Source organism: Caloenas nicobarica, chromosome 11 (genome assembly GCF_036013445.1).
Source record: "Caloenas nicobarica isolate bCalNic1 chromosome 11, bCalNic1.hap1, whole genome shotgun sequence".
NCBI lineage: Eukaryota > Metazoa > Chordata > Aves > Columbiformes > Columbidae > Caloenas > Caloenas nicobarica.
This window is the reverse complement of record NC_088255.1, coordinates 4,319,286-4,334,772: the sequence shown is the minus strand read 5'-3', so window position 1 is coordinate 4,334,772 and position 15,487 is coordinate 4,319,286. Positions and strand designations below refer to the sequence as shown.

The 15,487-nt window shown below is 34.8% G+C and overlaps 2 protein-coding genes across 3 annotated transcripts in view; one reads left to right on the top strand and one right to left on the bottom strand.

The window, feature by feature from the left end:
• Positions 1 to 15,487, bottom strand: part of CENPP (centromere protein P) — a 149,153-nt gene that overhangs the window by 116,442 nt on the left and 17,224 nt on the right. The window lies entirely within an intron of this gene.
• On the top strand, positions 2,928 to 14,817 carry OGN (osteoglycin). Its single transcript, XM_065642449.1, has 7 exons — positions 2,928 to 3,088; positions 3,708 to 3,960; positions 8,267 to 8,351; positions 10,203 to 10,361; positions 10,978 to 11,180; positions 11,751 to 11,846; positions 12,334 to 14,817. Exons 2-7 carry the CDS (start codon positions 3,793 to 3,795, stop codon positions 12,502 to 12,504), a joined length of 882 nt encoding a protein of 293 aa, XP_065498521.1. The 5' UTR covers positions 2,928 to 3,088; positions 3,708 to 3,792; the 3' UTR covers positions 12,505 to 14,817.

Below are 15,487 nucleotides of genomic sequence, written 5' to 3'. Positions count from 1 at the left end.
TACCTCTGCTATCCATACCCATCCAACTTCTCTCCTTTTCTCTCCTAAAAGTCTTTTATTCTTCATTGTCTAACTTGATAGAAGGCAACACTGGGGAACACCTACTCTGTATGCAACATTTTTGTGAAAGCAGAATCCAGAGAGCAAGTGTCCCTTGTTAGATTGCTCTGGATTTCTTCCACTACCAGTAAAGAAGTGTTATACTTATTTACACCTTCAGCTACATTTCATATACTCGCAAAGTTGTAGGGAAATTACTACCATTCAAATTTAAGCCAGGATTCCATTTCAACACATTTAGTAAAATAACCATTTTGAATGCTTAGCATTTCAGATGAAAGTGTTTTATGGAGAAATCAGTCAGTGAAAATGAGACATCATAGGTAACAAAAAAAGGCACATCTGACAAATTCAAAAGCATACCATAAACACATTATCAAGGCTCTCTCCAAAAACTGGAGCTCAATTAGTTAACAACAGAGCTTGGTTAGGTTGCCAGAAGAGAAACCACCTTCTAAGACAGAGATCCTTGCAACTATAGAGTCCAAGAAACAGACACCTATATATCAAACATCTAAGCACTAACAACTAACTCTCTGCTGTGAATACTTCCTGCTACCTTCACGATTGCCAATGCACATGGACCACATTTTTCATCTCAGATGATTTAGATATTGTGGTTCTTTCAAGTTACTTTGAACAAGAATAAAGCAGCATTGTTGCTAAAAGAAGCAATGCTATTCTTGTTTATTCGCACCTACTCATGCCATCCCCTTCCTTGTGCTGATATGAGCATCTCTTACATGTTCAGATAAAACTAGTTTTTATCTGAAATTATTCGTTGCTACTTTTTTTCTTCCTGACACAAGAGATGACAAGCAGACGAAATACAGGACAGGACTACTACTTTACTTGGCACTGAGAGTTTAAAGTGACAATGAAACTATGCTGTAAGGTAAACCTCAATGACATCATGCCAAAGTAATTACTTAACATACCACTTTTCAAATGTATTTGTAAGTGTTCATGAGTTTCTTATAAGAGTGCTTGGATAACGAGTACATACATTACACAATGTTTTTGTGGTCAGCATACCACTGAAATCTTGTGACCCTGATGAACACAGACTTCTGAAAATGTTTTCTGCAGAAGCTGTTACTAAAGTCTTCTAACACTACAGAGCCTCTTCTTTTGCAGAAATAAGAGCTTTCTTGCATGAAGGCTTCCCAAATTTTCAAGGCCTTATTTATCTAATAATTTTCCTCCACTGTAAAAAATCATCATATATAAGGAAAAAACTAAGCTATTCCCAAGATATTCCATACACATAGCTGTGAAATCTAGGATTTCAGTACTTAAAAAAATAACTTATCATAAAAATATAACAAATATATTCAGTATTTTATATCGTGCTTTCTGCTTCAATACTTAATACTTTTCCCTTCAAGCTTTTATCTTTTGATTATATTCAAACATTGGAGAAACTTGGATGCCTCAGAGACAGATGAAATCTCAACTGGGGGGTGGTGGGTGCACGTACAAAGCAGAGCTGCTGTCCTTACTTCTGAAACATGCATGGAACTTTGAGGGATGGTAAGATGGTATTGACACTGCAACTTTTTTGTCCCTTCCTCAGCAAATCCACCCTTTTCTATCACATACAGAACTTCCAACTGGAAGTTCCTATGTCCTGCAGCAGAAATCGCCTTACCAACCTCACCACTTCAAAATTTTTGCTGTTCTTGTTGTTTCAGCAGAACAGCAACCAATGCAATTCAGAGTCCAGCTTCCACAATTGAGACTCTGCCCTTTACATTTCAGCTATATATTTACAGCAAAATCATTATACTAGAGCAAGCTCCAAGTCCAGACTATGACATTGTTTAGTTTGCATATGAGCTAAATTAAAATTTTTTTTTAATCCTAATGAGTTCAGAAAGTGGTACTGATTATAAACTGGAAAAAAGTTTGAGAGCAAATGGCTGTAGCCACTCTCCAGTTTGCAGATTTACTACAGAGATCTGGTTTCTAAACCAGGCAGCACTTACAAGAAAACAACCAAACAGGTCCACTAACATTACACCAGCTGACAGTGCTATCTGAAAAAAAAAAAAAAAAAAAAAAGAGTAATGAAAATGAAAGAGAAATGTAAGTCTGACTATATTCCCAATAGATTTTATTGCCACATACTTTTTAAATACTCAAAAAAGCTACTTTGTAAACTTTCAAGTTGGTCATCTGGCTCCCATTTGTGCTGACTGCCAAAAATACATAATAAGGAAAAGGATGGGGGAGGAAGAAATGCATCAGAAATCCAGAAAACTGCTGCTTGTAGTTCAGATGGAAATTCTACACCTGGACAGTGTTTACTAAGTTATCTATAGAACCAACACAGAACTTTATTGAAAAATTGGTTTTGCAATTTAATGAAGCATTTAGACATTAATTACTTGTCTGAAAAATCTCAACACAAACACATACACATGCAATTCTAAAAAAGAACTCTTCAATCTGAAAAGTTTCCATTTCATACTTAGGTGAAACTTCCCTAAACATATACAACTTGTAATGAAACATTTTATTACTCATAAAATGTGACTAATATGGTATACGTATGTTTTGGCTCTACCTCCATCTCAGTCAGAAAGCAGCTGCTTTGTCTCTCAGCTAAACCATTAAACAAAATGGATAACATATGCCTTATTATAGACCTCTAGTTTGCACGATTATTATTTGATTTACAGAAAAAGCCATGGCAATTATAAAGAGTAAATGATCACAAAGCAGAAAGCTACTGTTTTAACAAGTAGTAACAAATGCAGGATGAGCCAGGCAGACTTAACATTTACAAACGTTAGTCAAAGTACAACCCCCCGCTCCAGGATATTACCTCTCACCCTAGGGACAGAATGCTGGCAAAGCAGTTTTTACCCCATGGAAAGCACATTTAAGACTGTCAAACTTCAAATGAGTATTCATTTCAACAATTCATAACTTTACTCTTTTACCAATCCACTTCAGGTTAACATTTAAATAAGGCTATCTGGTTTTATGACGATCACAGAAGAACTTTGAATCTGCTAAAACGGTAGGTGGACTTTTTTTTTTTCCTAAAGGCATATCAACCTAAAGCTTAAATAAAATGGTTAATTACAACAAACAGGAAAAAAAAGCCATGTAAAGACTTATTCTAAAAAGTATGGCATGTGTATTTAAAATGTTCTAAAGATTATGTTTGTAGCCTCCTCCTCCTGCCTGAAAAGTGTACAACCTGTAAAATATTCAGGTGGTGTTATCTTCTCTTGACAAAGAAAATGAGAGATTGTTATAGAGCATTTAGGTTTGAAAAATCATTATTTTGACAACCAAGAAAAATGCATTTGAGCCTCTCTAGTTTTAATTAGTTCAGCTATAAACGTGCCAAATGTTTCACAAAATGCTTTACAAAATCCTCTGCTATTGACAAAAACAGCACACTGGGAAACAAGTAATGCAGTTAAGATAATATTTCCCTTATTATTTGGAAAATGTTTTTTATTATTTCCCAGTTTCTTTTCACATTAAGAACAGTTATTATGATGCTACAGTCTAATTAAAGGATATCAAGAGTTAAAAGTTGTTCCATGTTCCTTATGCGTTAGAAATCCCTGCCAAATAGTCCTCTAGGCTTTAAATATTGTTTTGACGGATTGCATTTTCATTTCCAGTCCCAAAGAAAGTATTCTCCGTAGCCAACGCACGAGCAGACCTTCACCAGCTCAGTGAAAGCCAGCTGCATTGTTCCGTGCAAGAATGAAGACTTTGCAGGCTACTTTTTTGTTGTTTGTGTTTGTACCCTTGATGAAGTCAGCACCACCTATACAGCAAGAATCACTCCAGTTTTATGAGCATGATACAGATGTTGCCATGGGAAGCCTGATCCAGCAAGATTATGAAATGCAATCCAAGGATATAAGAAAGGTATTTTAATATTTATGTTTTTAATCTTTTTAACTGCTAAGCATTGAATAAGGTGTTACATGCATGTATGTGAGTTTTATGGAAAACTCTTATAATAACAGAAAAACATACAATGGTTTCAGACGTAGGGAAAGACACTCAAATTAAAACCACAAAAATACTACCCTTGTTACAGTTGGAGAAACTCACAGAAGACAACATTTTACAAGAAAGACCGCTTACTGCTAATAAGTTTCAAGAATGGGATATATTAGCCTATTAGCTCAACAGTTCGAGTAACACTATTAACAAAGTAAATTTGTTTAAAAACAGAGAGGGTGATTTTATTTAGGATTTTTTAATATATATCAAAATAATACTTGAAACAGTACTTTTAATTGGACATAACCTGCCAGCATAAACCACAGTTTCTCTTTTGACTTCCCAAACTATCAAGTTTTTTTGCCCTGTTTTTCAGTGGTGGGTGTTTGGGTTTTTTGCAACTCCAGAGTTTAGCAGTCCTGAACCACTATGGAACGTCCAGTCTTGTGGTAGTCACCTACATTGTTAACACTTTTGAGAGTCTTAAAGGTAGCAATAAAGATTATGCCTCACGGCACTCACCAGCACCCCCAAATGGTCAATTCTGAACTTTGAGCTGTGTGCTCCACATAGGTGCCTGTTAAAACACTTAGGCAGAAGGCACAAAACCAGATGAGAGTTAAATGAAGTGCAAGAGCCTCAGCTGACAGGGACCTCTGTTCAGACTGCCTCTGGCAGGACCTAAATGTTACACAGCTAGAGAACCAGATACAACACTGATCAGGAAGAAAAACTAGCAATAACTGCCCCAAGACTAGCTGCCAAGGAAAATACCAGATATCCAAACAAAGTGGTAACAACCAAGTATTAATAAATTCAAGGAAGTTTTCATTAATATTAGCCATGCTTGTTACAATAACTTAGTCTGATAAACACGAAAAAAATATAATAAGTAAAAAATTGCAGCACTTATATAGAAAAATCACTTCTGTATACCTTTTAAATATTTTCCCAATTCTACTTAAATTATAGCTTTCCACTACTAGACCAAAAATAGCAGGTATGTATTTATATGAAAAAGCATCTAAGTTATTTTTAAATCCGACACCTGCCACGGTGGTGAAGTAACAAGTTTAATAAACCAATGAAAAGAATATGATTTAAATCATCCTTAACTATTAGGTGGCTATCCATTCACAACTAAGGCGGGCTTTTTTTTTTGTTCGGGTTTGTTTGTTTGTTTGTTTTTAATACTAAAAACATTAGTTGGGCACAGCATCAGATTACATTCATTACTAAAACTGTTCTACTAAGAATACACTACTGTTTCAGTAAAAATAACAAGGACAATACCTAGAAGGAAATGGTGCCAACAGATGTGCCACAGAATAATAAAAATCTGCACTGGCAGAGTCATAAACTAAACTAGGTCTTCTGCAGGCCAACAGTTCTGCTTAGGATAATTCTAGGAATGCAGCCAGTCATTATTTCCATCAGGTCAGTTCTCCAATAACATATTTTCATTGCAAAATAATAAATTAGTTCCTTATGTGCAACCAATACATACATACAAGTTCCAGTATTCCCAAGTTAAATCATGGGATGTGCAAACAATTTTTCTATTCATTTGTTGCACAAATGCTAGCTTCCAGAATATTAAGTGTTAACTGTAATTGAAATTACATGCCAACAGTTTAGTCAAACATGCCCAGTCAGAAATCTCTCTCACATGACAAATTTAACCCCTTACTGTATGCTTGAACACACAGTCAGAAAAAAAGATATATAGTGAAAACAACAGAAGAAATATTTGTGTTAGCAATCAACAACATAAAGTGAACTTTAGTCTTCTACTAATGAAAAGGTCAGGCAAGCAAAACATATTACTATTATTATTATTTGAAAGCACAGCCACCCCAGTCCTAAATAAAAATATGAGAAGCTTAAAAACTTGAAATCTTATTTTCCACAATAGAATCATGCAATAGACACTGTCTCATACCTGGACTAATTAATTCCATTGAATATAAACGATCAGCTTTATGGACCTTTGTGTGTTATAAAGATTAACGTTAATGTGGTTTTGTGTAGGTAACTCATGTCTGTGGAGTAAAGTGCAAGGTGCAGGTGGAATTTAATTATGTAAGTGGGCTAATATTCCTTCAGTGCATTCCCTCCATATGCAAGTAATGAATTTTCTGTGGTCATAATCCAAATGGATCTTCTGCACTGCTAGGAATTTTTATAGCTGACCAGGAAATACTTTCAGTATATTGGCTGGTTATACTACATTTTTTTGTTTAGTAGGTTGGTCTTTTGTTGGGGGGGGGCGGGATGGAGGGAGTGGGATCTGTTGTTTAATTCTGTGGCTTTAACAGTATTCTGCAAGTAATCAGGTTTTTTTTTTGTTGACATTTCCCACTTGCATAAATTAGTTGTACACTGTATTCTGCAAAGAACTCACATGCATACTCTGTCCTAGATCATACCTCCAGAAGGATACTGTACTAGAAATCTGCACCTGGTACACATATGCTATGTCAGCAAACACATTTTTCACATAAGCATATTAAAAATGTCCCTTATGAGCCAAACTACAACAGAAGAACAGTTGTTCTATTATAATTCCATCTATACCGAAGTCTCTACTGGCACGGACACCTCAGTCAAGGACCACATCTTCACACGTCTCATCAACATATGGATGCAAGCTAAACAGTTTTGCAGAAAACTTCTGTAAGATTTGCTGCTTTTTTGAGTCCAGCTGTTCAGCTCACACCCCCCAGCTTCTCTATACCAAACACCGCAAAAGCTCTTTCCCTACACAGAAGTTTCATGCAACAACTGCTGAACTGTCGCCAGCATTCTAACTTGGGTATAAAAGTCCTACTAGAACAAACTAACCTAACTCTAATATTACACAAAAACAAGAAGCAAAAAAGCCATAGGCTGGCTAGACAGATGCAGGGAACGGCCAAGGGATGGATGATTCAGAGGCTAAAAAAGGGTCAAAATGACAGAGGCTGGCCAAGATATTTGTTTCTCAGGCTTTCTGTCAAGCTTGAGGGGTTTATTTTGCAGAATACAAGAATTTCCCACAGTAAAATATACGGAAGCAACCAAATGCTGAATAAAACAAAGTTAGTATCAAAAGTAACTTGACAGATGATGTTATTTTCACATTGCTCTAGTAGATGAACTGTCTGTGTGCTACATGACTGGTGGGTGGTAGGGAAGGATAGAATTAAAAAAAAAAAATCATGAGCACTTGCAGTGCGTAAGCAGCACTCTTCACCAGGGGTCTGTACTCCTGCCAGGGCCTGATTCTTAAGCCTGCTGAAAGAAAAACATCTTCCACACCCGATAATGTACTCTTCCCCATGTGTTTTTAATAGCCACTGAGACCAAAAAGCATATTGTCTTAGTCTGTCCTACAACCATTCCACATCAAAACAGAAAATGAATTATGCTGGCCAAGCACAATTGCCACTGTCAACCTAAAAATCGCCTTAACTTTCATACATGCAAATCACAGTATAACCCATTGTATATATACTACAGTTCTAGAAATAGTATGTAATTCTCTAAAATTCCTATGGTATTCAATGAAAACCTGACTACCATTCCCTGAATCACAAAAGGCCCTTTCTGTTAGCAGCCCAGGTCTTGAAACAGACTTAAGTGCAGTTAATGACAATGAATTGCTAAATTGCAGCCAGTACCCGAAAGGAACATCTTTATAAACTAAGTTGTCCTGCAGTGGAAAAGATGCAATGACTGTCTCTAACAGGGAATTCTAAATAACTTCAAATGCAAGGAAATGTTATTTTACTGAGATTATTTAAGTAAAACAAAAAAATATAACTTACATTCTCAAGAATCCTATCACATTTGGTATGATATGCAAAATCTTCTATATTTAGAACTCCAGGTTTTTGGAGACACCCATCACTTAGATATTCCTTCCCTACCACGTAGTCTATTTTTTTCTCTCTATTTTTATTTTTTATTTACTGTTCTTTCCTAAAGAACTTTACCTTTCTAAAGAACACTAGCAGCACCATCTTCCCTTCTTGCCTTTCAAAGTGAATAGCTCATGTACAAAATGGATAATATTTATACTCTGATATTCTGGATGAGTAACATGATTTTTAAAATTACATGTCATAAGGAAGTATGTCGTAGGAGGCTCATTCTGAAAAACGTGCTACTTCAGATCTTTGTAATACTCTGTGCTTTTTTGTTTGCTGTTTGTTTTTTAAAATAACATTGCTCTCACACAAAGGAGGGAACAAATGTTTCTCTTGACACTTCCCTAAGACTGCAAGGGGATGACAGCGAACTCAATGCAGCACCAACAAAGGACACAAGTAAGTTAACTGATCTGAATACACTAACTTTTAAGGTCTTCTAAAGAACATATTTTAATATGAAAATTTAATATACAAATTATAATAAGGGATATAGAACTAATATTTTCATTTATTAATATCTTTCCTTTCTCCTGTGAAAAGTCTTCTAACTTCTGATGGAGCAAGATGAAAAAATTTAAAGAACCCTCAGGAAAACTCTGAATACACAAAGCACAGCTTATAAGAAACTCTACAGACTGTAGAGACTCTATTTGCTGTAGACATGTACCCAAGCAAGTTAGGCAATAAAACCAAGAAAAACAAAATACACACCTCAATAAGTTCCACAGTTTAACCAAGTCATGATGAAATATGATGTGCTTAAATTATTTAAATAGATTTATTTGAAGAACTGGCAGTACTCACAGTTTACACCTGATTATCAGGGAGGTCAACAGTTAAAATACATGAGAAACATTCTTCACTAGCCTAAGTTTCCTACAGGCCCTGAGGTGTATGTCCAGATTTCTTCTAATGAGTCACAATGATGTCTAAATGTGAAAGGAGCAATGTTTCTCTCTGCCAGAGCTTAAAAAAAAAAAAAAAAAAAAAAAAGGAGACACGTATTTCAGGTGTAACTGTGACCTAAACTTCAAAAAATAACTGAGGATTCAGCAAGACACTGGAGTGTCAATCTCCAAAGTTTTAATTCAGGTTAGTCATCGCCAAACAGCCTCTGTCAACAAGCCCCCACAAGAAATGGAAAAAAAACCTGTAAGAACACCAGAGCTTCTAGTCACAGACAAGCATAAAAACTGTTGCCTTTTAAATAGTGACAACATTGTTTCACAACCATTTTCCATTTCCTACCCTATCACATGACAAACAAGCCACTAAATCAAAAAAGGCAAACGGGGCAGAACTCTGAAGTCTAACAAACAGTAATATTCACAAAGCTAAAGCTCAACATCTCAATTCCATTCTCTACCGTACCTCTGTAAGGAAAAAAAAAAATTATTATACATACTGGGTTTGCTTCCCAGTATCAACTGGCTACTTCTGTAACTCTTCACTGGTTGTGGAAGATCCTATTTTGCTCCATAGTGATAACAAACTACCTAGCAGTATGACAGCACTCTCTGTATGACGAACAGATCAATTTGGAAGCTAACAAAAAATCTCACAATATAGAAAACAGATCTGATAGCAGTGGCAATGAAACTGGATTGAAAGCCATATTTGTTATACATGACAAGCCATAACAGATTTAAGCTGCATTAAAAAAGGTAGAGCTTCCCTCACTAAAAATAACAGCTATTAAAAACCTCAGTAAAACACAGGAACAGAATGCTTAAAGTAATTATATAAACATCATTGCTAGAGTTTTATAAAAAGGATTAGACAAAATAGTAGCTTGAAGTAACACAGAGTATTCATGACCCAGCCAGAAATGCTCCAATCCAATTACAGTACCAAATGTGTGCACTGCCAGGTGCTTCTCCTGCATGGATTTCTCTTTTTAAAAGAATAGTTCTAAAGATGATATTTAACATGACCACAGAGATGCAGTTGTCATATTCACAAGAGACTAAGCCAATTAAACAATGAAACTGAATTAAGACCGATTAATAGCATTTCAGTGCATGCTTAGATAAGAACAGAGAATATACACAGGGAAATTATGCATGATAAGAATGCAAAACTCAAAAAAGTTCAGAACATTAAATCTTTTCAGAACTGATGTCAATAGAAATTTTTAAAAACCTAATGATGGGAAATCTTAAGAGATACTAGAGAAAATTCTGGTTTGAATAATCAAGCTTAAGGTAGTTGAATAATTTCTGTCTACTCAAAATAATTTGCTTCCAGATTTACCCACTTGTCTGCTCTGCGTGTGTTTAAGCGGATCAGTGTACTGCGAAGAAATAGATATCGAAGCCGTACCCCCACTGCCAAAGGAAACAGCGTATCTTTATGCACGATTTAACAAAATAAAAAGGATAGCAGTCTCGGATTTTGCTGACATTCGTAAGTAATGTTCAAATTTTAATTTCTGTTTACCCAGTTGTATATTTGAAGCTGTTGTCCCATAATAGTATGCCAAGATTACCAAAATAAGATGTAATTTATACTTTGCTAGATTTCATTATGTTTATTACTTATTTAATTCAATGCTTCTATTACGACAGGAACTATGCAGGCAACATGGAAACCCATTTTGCCTCATGTATCCATCTTAATATTCCCACACAACCTGAGAAAGAGCAGATCACTAAAAATAAAATTTAACTCTGCACCCCAGCCAGTCTTAAATGACCAGGTATTATTTTTCCTTCAAATGATCCAGGGAAATATCTCTCAGCTATCTCACTCTACAAAATGACAAATTCTATTAATATCTGAAATAATGTTTTCTCTAGGAGCAGGGGGAAAAAAAGGAAGGAGTACTTTCCTTTTTTTAAAAAAATTTCAGGCCATGACGAAATTAAAATGTGGATTTTATACATATTTTAATAGTATTTACATTTGTAGATCACAATTAGGATTGTGCAGACAGTGTAGCTTTTAACATATGCAACTATACAAGCTTCATACTATGTAATTATAAATTCAATACTTAGATTTCCATTTCTTTTGTTCAAAGCTACCTTGAGAAGAATTGATTTTAGTGGAAATAGGATAGAAGAAATAGAAGATGGAGCCTTTTCAAAGCTTCTGTTATTGGAAGAACTTTCTCTTGCTGAAAATAGACTTCTGAAGCTTCCTGTTCTGCCTCCCAAACTAACAACATTTAATGCAAACCAAAATAGAATCAAGAGCAGAGGAATCAAAGCAAATGCTTTCAAGGTAAGTAAACCACAATAATTTAGGCAACCAAAGTAAGTCAAATTAGCAACTAGACTATCCAGTATACCAGCAAATGAAGTTTTCTGTATTTCTGTAATCTAAGAAACAACAATGAAGCAGCTTTCCACCTCTTTTTCTGTTTTTAAGGCACTTTGGAATAATAGTCCTTTGCACACTCACTCTCTTGTGTTGCCCATATAAAAAAAGTTTTCTATGAAGTATTTTACCTATTTCCTTTCTCTCTTACATGCAATGAAAAACTCAATTCAAAAATTGATGGCTCAAATACAATAGTGAGGACCACATAAATACTAACAAAGAAGGATATAGCTTTCTAGTGGTTTCAGGTTTTATAACCAATAATCTGGCACTGACATTTCCAAAACACAGGCTTGTTCTGAGCTTCTTGATACAATAGAATTCAATATTCACAGCAAAAGTATGTTTCACGTTAGATAGCTTTACGCACTCTCTATGTGACTGGAAGAAAATACTGATGTCTTGTAATAGGCGCATATTACTTAAACTTCAGTGATACCGGCATTAATAATCTCGCTTTCTTTCTATTAGAAGCTGACAAATTTGGCCTACCTCTACTTAGGACATAACGCACTGGAATCTGTTCCTCTTAACTTACCGGAAAGTCTGCGTATTCTTCACCTTCAGGTATTTTTTTAAATATTTCCTTAACGTTCTATTACGAAGAGCCTCATTAGTTACATACTACAAACTAAACTCACCATCTTTTAAAACAGTTCATGCTGCAGTTGTGCTACAGTTGTCTAATGCTTCTCCAAAGAAAACAATTTATCTCCAGTCTGCGTGGCCACAATCATACAGAAATTCAGAAGTTGTTTGTTAGCCAATCACCCTCTTTAGTTTCTGTACATCAAGGATAGGAAATGGGAAAAATAAGCAAGTCTTTTATTAGCAATATATTCCAAACATCAATAACAACCTCAAATGGCTTATCAGCTCATCGACTGGTTTGAAGAGACTTGATTCCTACGTATCTAAAGTATACACAAATCAGTCCCAATGACAATAAAATGGGAGGGCAAGAGGAATAAAACTAAGTTTGAAAATTCTTCAACATATCGGGTGTGTATATATGTGTATTTATTTATTTATTAAAAATTGTTTTGTTTTGCAGTACAACAACATTACTACAATCACCGATGACACATTCTGCAAATCCAATAACACACGTTACATCCGCACACATATGGATGAGATAAGGATGGAAGGCAACCCAATCCTCTTGGCAAAGCACGTGAACGCTTTTTCCTGCTTGAGAACACTGCCCGTAGGAACATACTACTAGCCACTACTTATGTAATTATACATGCCAAAACTTAAACATCGTAACAAAAGCTCATTCTTTTTCCTCTGTTTACATGTTTATATCCTCTCCCTTACTAATACCCTTTTCCCTGCATACCCAGAACCTTCTACTATGTTGAAACGTGGTTCTCCTCTGAAATAACTGTTTCAAAACAGCCACTTTATTTAGGAGTTAAATGTCATCCCCGCTTTCAGAATCTTTTCTCTTAATGACAATGTAAAATTACATATACACACACACCTTCTCAACTTTTATTTCACCACATATTCTTTATGTGTAGGTAAAAATCACACAAGTAACTGCTTGTTCACATTCTTCACCAGTACCCAGAACAATCACTACATACTAATTTCAGATAAATGCAAAACATTCCCTGAGCAAGCTACAGAGGAAAAGTACATCTTAATTCCTATCCCACTTTTTTAATCTGAAATGGAAGTTTTTCAATTGACTTACAAAAATGTATTGGATGAAGCTGCATACAAAAGAACATTATGTTCAGAAACAGAACTTCTCAAAGCTTAACTTCATTAAAGCTTCCTTAAAAACTTGGTTTGTGGAAAATGAGAATAATTCCTATTTAGGCTCATTGTACCAAGCAACATAGCAAGTGGAACTTTTCAAAAATCTGTTAAAATTCCTCCTACTATTTTGCTTTCAAATAATCTCAGAGTGTGTGTGTGCATATATATTATATATGTATTTTATTTTTACACAAGGTATTTTTAATTGAAATATATACATTTTACTCAGCCATACTCACAAGAGTCATTTTTGCCACACCAGCTACCCATTTTAATACGATGATCAAAGTACAGCATAGTATGACTCCAAGTGTTTTTGTTATTAACAGATAATGTAGACTGAGCCTTGTTCCATTGCTTTTTCTTGACAAGGAAATGTGACAATATAAATCATAGCATAGCTGAATTAATGTTTTTACCTGTAAATAAGTAAGATTTCAGCTAGATGTCAGTGCAAATAAAGAGAATTACCCTTGTACAACAATACTTTTGCTCATTACAGAAAATCAATCACATCTTTAAACTATAAAGAAAAGTTGATTCTATCATTAATCTTAAAATAGTGTTAACTTCAAGCACCATTTCACTCAACTACTTTAAACCATGCAGTGCATTAGAAACACAAATCAATGTGTGCAGTCAGTTTGCCCAAAATTAGACATAATTGATACAGGACACAATGTCTTTACTTACACAGCTATACATTTCTGACATTCATTTTCAGTTTCTCTCCCCAAATACCTACCACAGTTGTAAACTTTCAGACAAATGAATGCCAAAAGCGTGCCATTTACTATTACCAGATCAACTTTGTACTAATTTTGAAGCTAGTATAGGTTCCTAATTTGTAGAAATAGTTAAGCATAAAATGCATGATGATGTATCACTACATCTAGAATACTGATTTTACAGGATATTTTATATTATTTTTATTTATCTTATTTAGCTAAGCCTTGATTTGTTACTGCTTGCACTACAAGAATTAATTGCACGCTTAGTTCTGAACATACTGATGCTCTGCCACCAAGAGTGTTGAGACCTAAGAGACTTCCAGTCACTTTTAAAGTAACTATGTCAAGGATCAACTGTGGGCTCATCGTTCTGGAAAGATGATGTAATTATGAAATGTAGGACAAAAATATTTTTGCCTTGAATCCATTAACCAAGAAAGACAGAGCAATCCCCAATATTTTCTATTTTAAGATATTTGGTGTAACAAGAAAGAAATTCATTGTCTGACCTTGTTCTCATCACAAATCATTATTACTAAATAAAGCTCTTTCCAGTATTGATAGCATCAGTAAATATCACCAAAACTCTTCCTATGAAAATAGTTGCATGTGTATACACAAATATGTGCACATTCATGTAATATATACACATGTAAACACTCTAAGACCTAACCACTACCACCTTATTAATTTTACATTAAAATGTTGTATATATTTTTTAAAAGTACTAAAAATCTACAGTAACACTAATTAATGTGCTAAATATTTTTTGAGCAAACCAAAGCAGAGAACTGGTACCTTCTGAATACCCCATGCAGGCAATAAATTATCGGATGTTTTAATTTACTTTCCCCATTCACAGAAAGTTAACTCATCAAAACACTAAGTGAGAAGGGTTTCAGTATGTGGGATTTTTTTGCCTTCTATTTGTGTGACCAGTACTAATATCAAGCTGAATGTACACTGTTCTGTTTTTTCCTATCACTATTTCTGTTCTCTATTTCCAATAAAACTTGAATTTTTTCCTTGTTTATCAATATCAGATTCAACACTCTTTCAGCATTGCCAACATTCTTTATCGATATCAGATTGCTCTTCCAGCAATGCCAACATGTTTCAGTTGTTCAGCCTTATAGCAGGCTAAGGGTGTGTCTTAATCAGAAAGTTATTTGAAGATGTAAATCCATTTTGCAGACATAATATTTATTGTAGCAATACAGTAAGACCTGCCATACAAATAATGCCATACAAAAGACTTGTGGCACACTTCACTCACCCCTTCAAAAATCTATTTAAAGCACTACCTTGTAAATTTTTTTCAGTAGAAGTGAGGAGCAACAGCAACAGGTAGTTACAGTATACTCAATTCCTTATTGTTTATGTGAAGCTTGTACATTGTAGACTAACTCGTTTCAGTACAAAAAAAACCAAAACAAACAAAAAACAAACAACAAAAAAAATTCCACAATTGCTAATGCACAATGTCAGGGAGTATATAATACAGACCACAAAATGCTTACAACTGAACACTGCTCTACTCACACCAACCTAAATCTGCCCCCACTTTCTAGGAAAGCTGCTTACAGTCAAATCAATGTATAATTTAAATTTCTTTTTCAATTTATCCGAGTTATCCATCCCACCATTACTCTTGTTAACTGAGAAAACTCTCACTACAAAACTGCTATTTGTGACAGTCAGCCTTTT

Coding starts and splice junctions, on each gene's coding strand:
- OGN (XM_065642449.1), top strand. CDS start 3,793: ATGAAGACTTTGCAGGCTACTTTTTTGTTGTTTGTGTTTGTACCCTTG. Junction 3,961..8,266: donor AATCCAAGGATATAAGAAAG/GTATTTTAATAT, acceptor TCTCACACAAAG/GAGGGAACAAATGTTTCTCT. Junction 11,847..12,333: donor TGCGTATTCTTCACCTTCAG/GTATTTTTTTAA, acceptor TTTGTTTTGCAG/TACAACAACATTACTACAAT.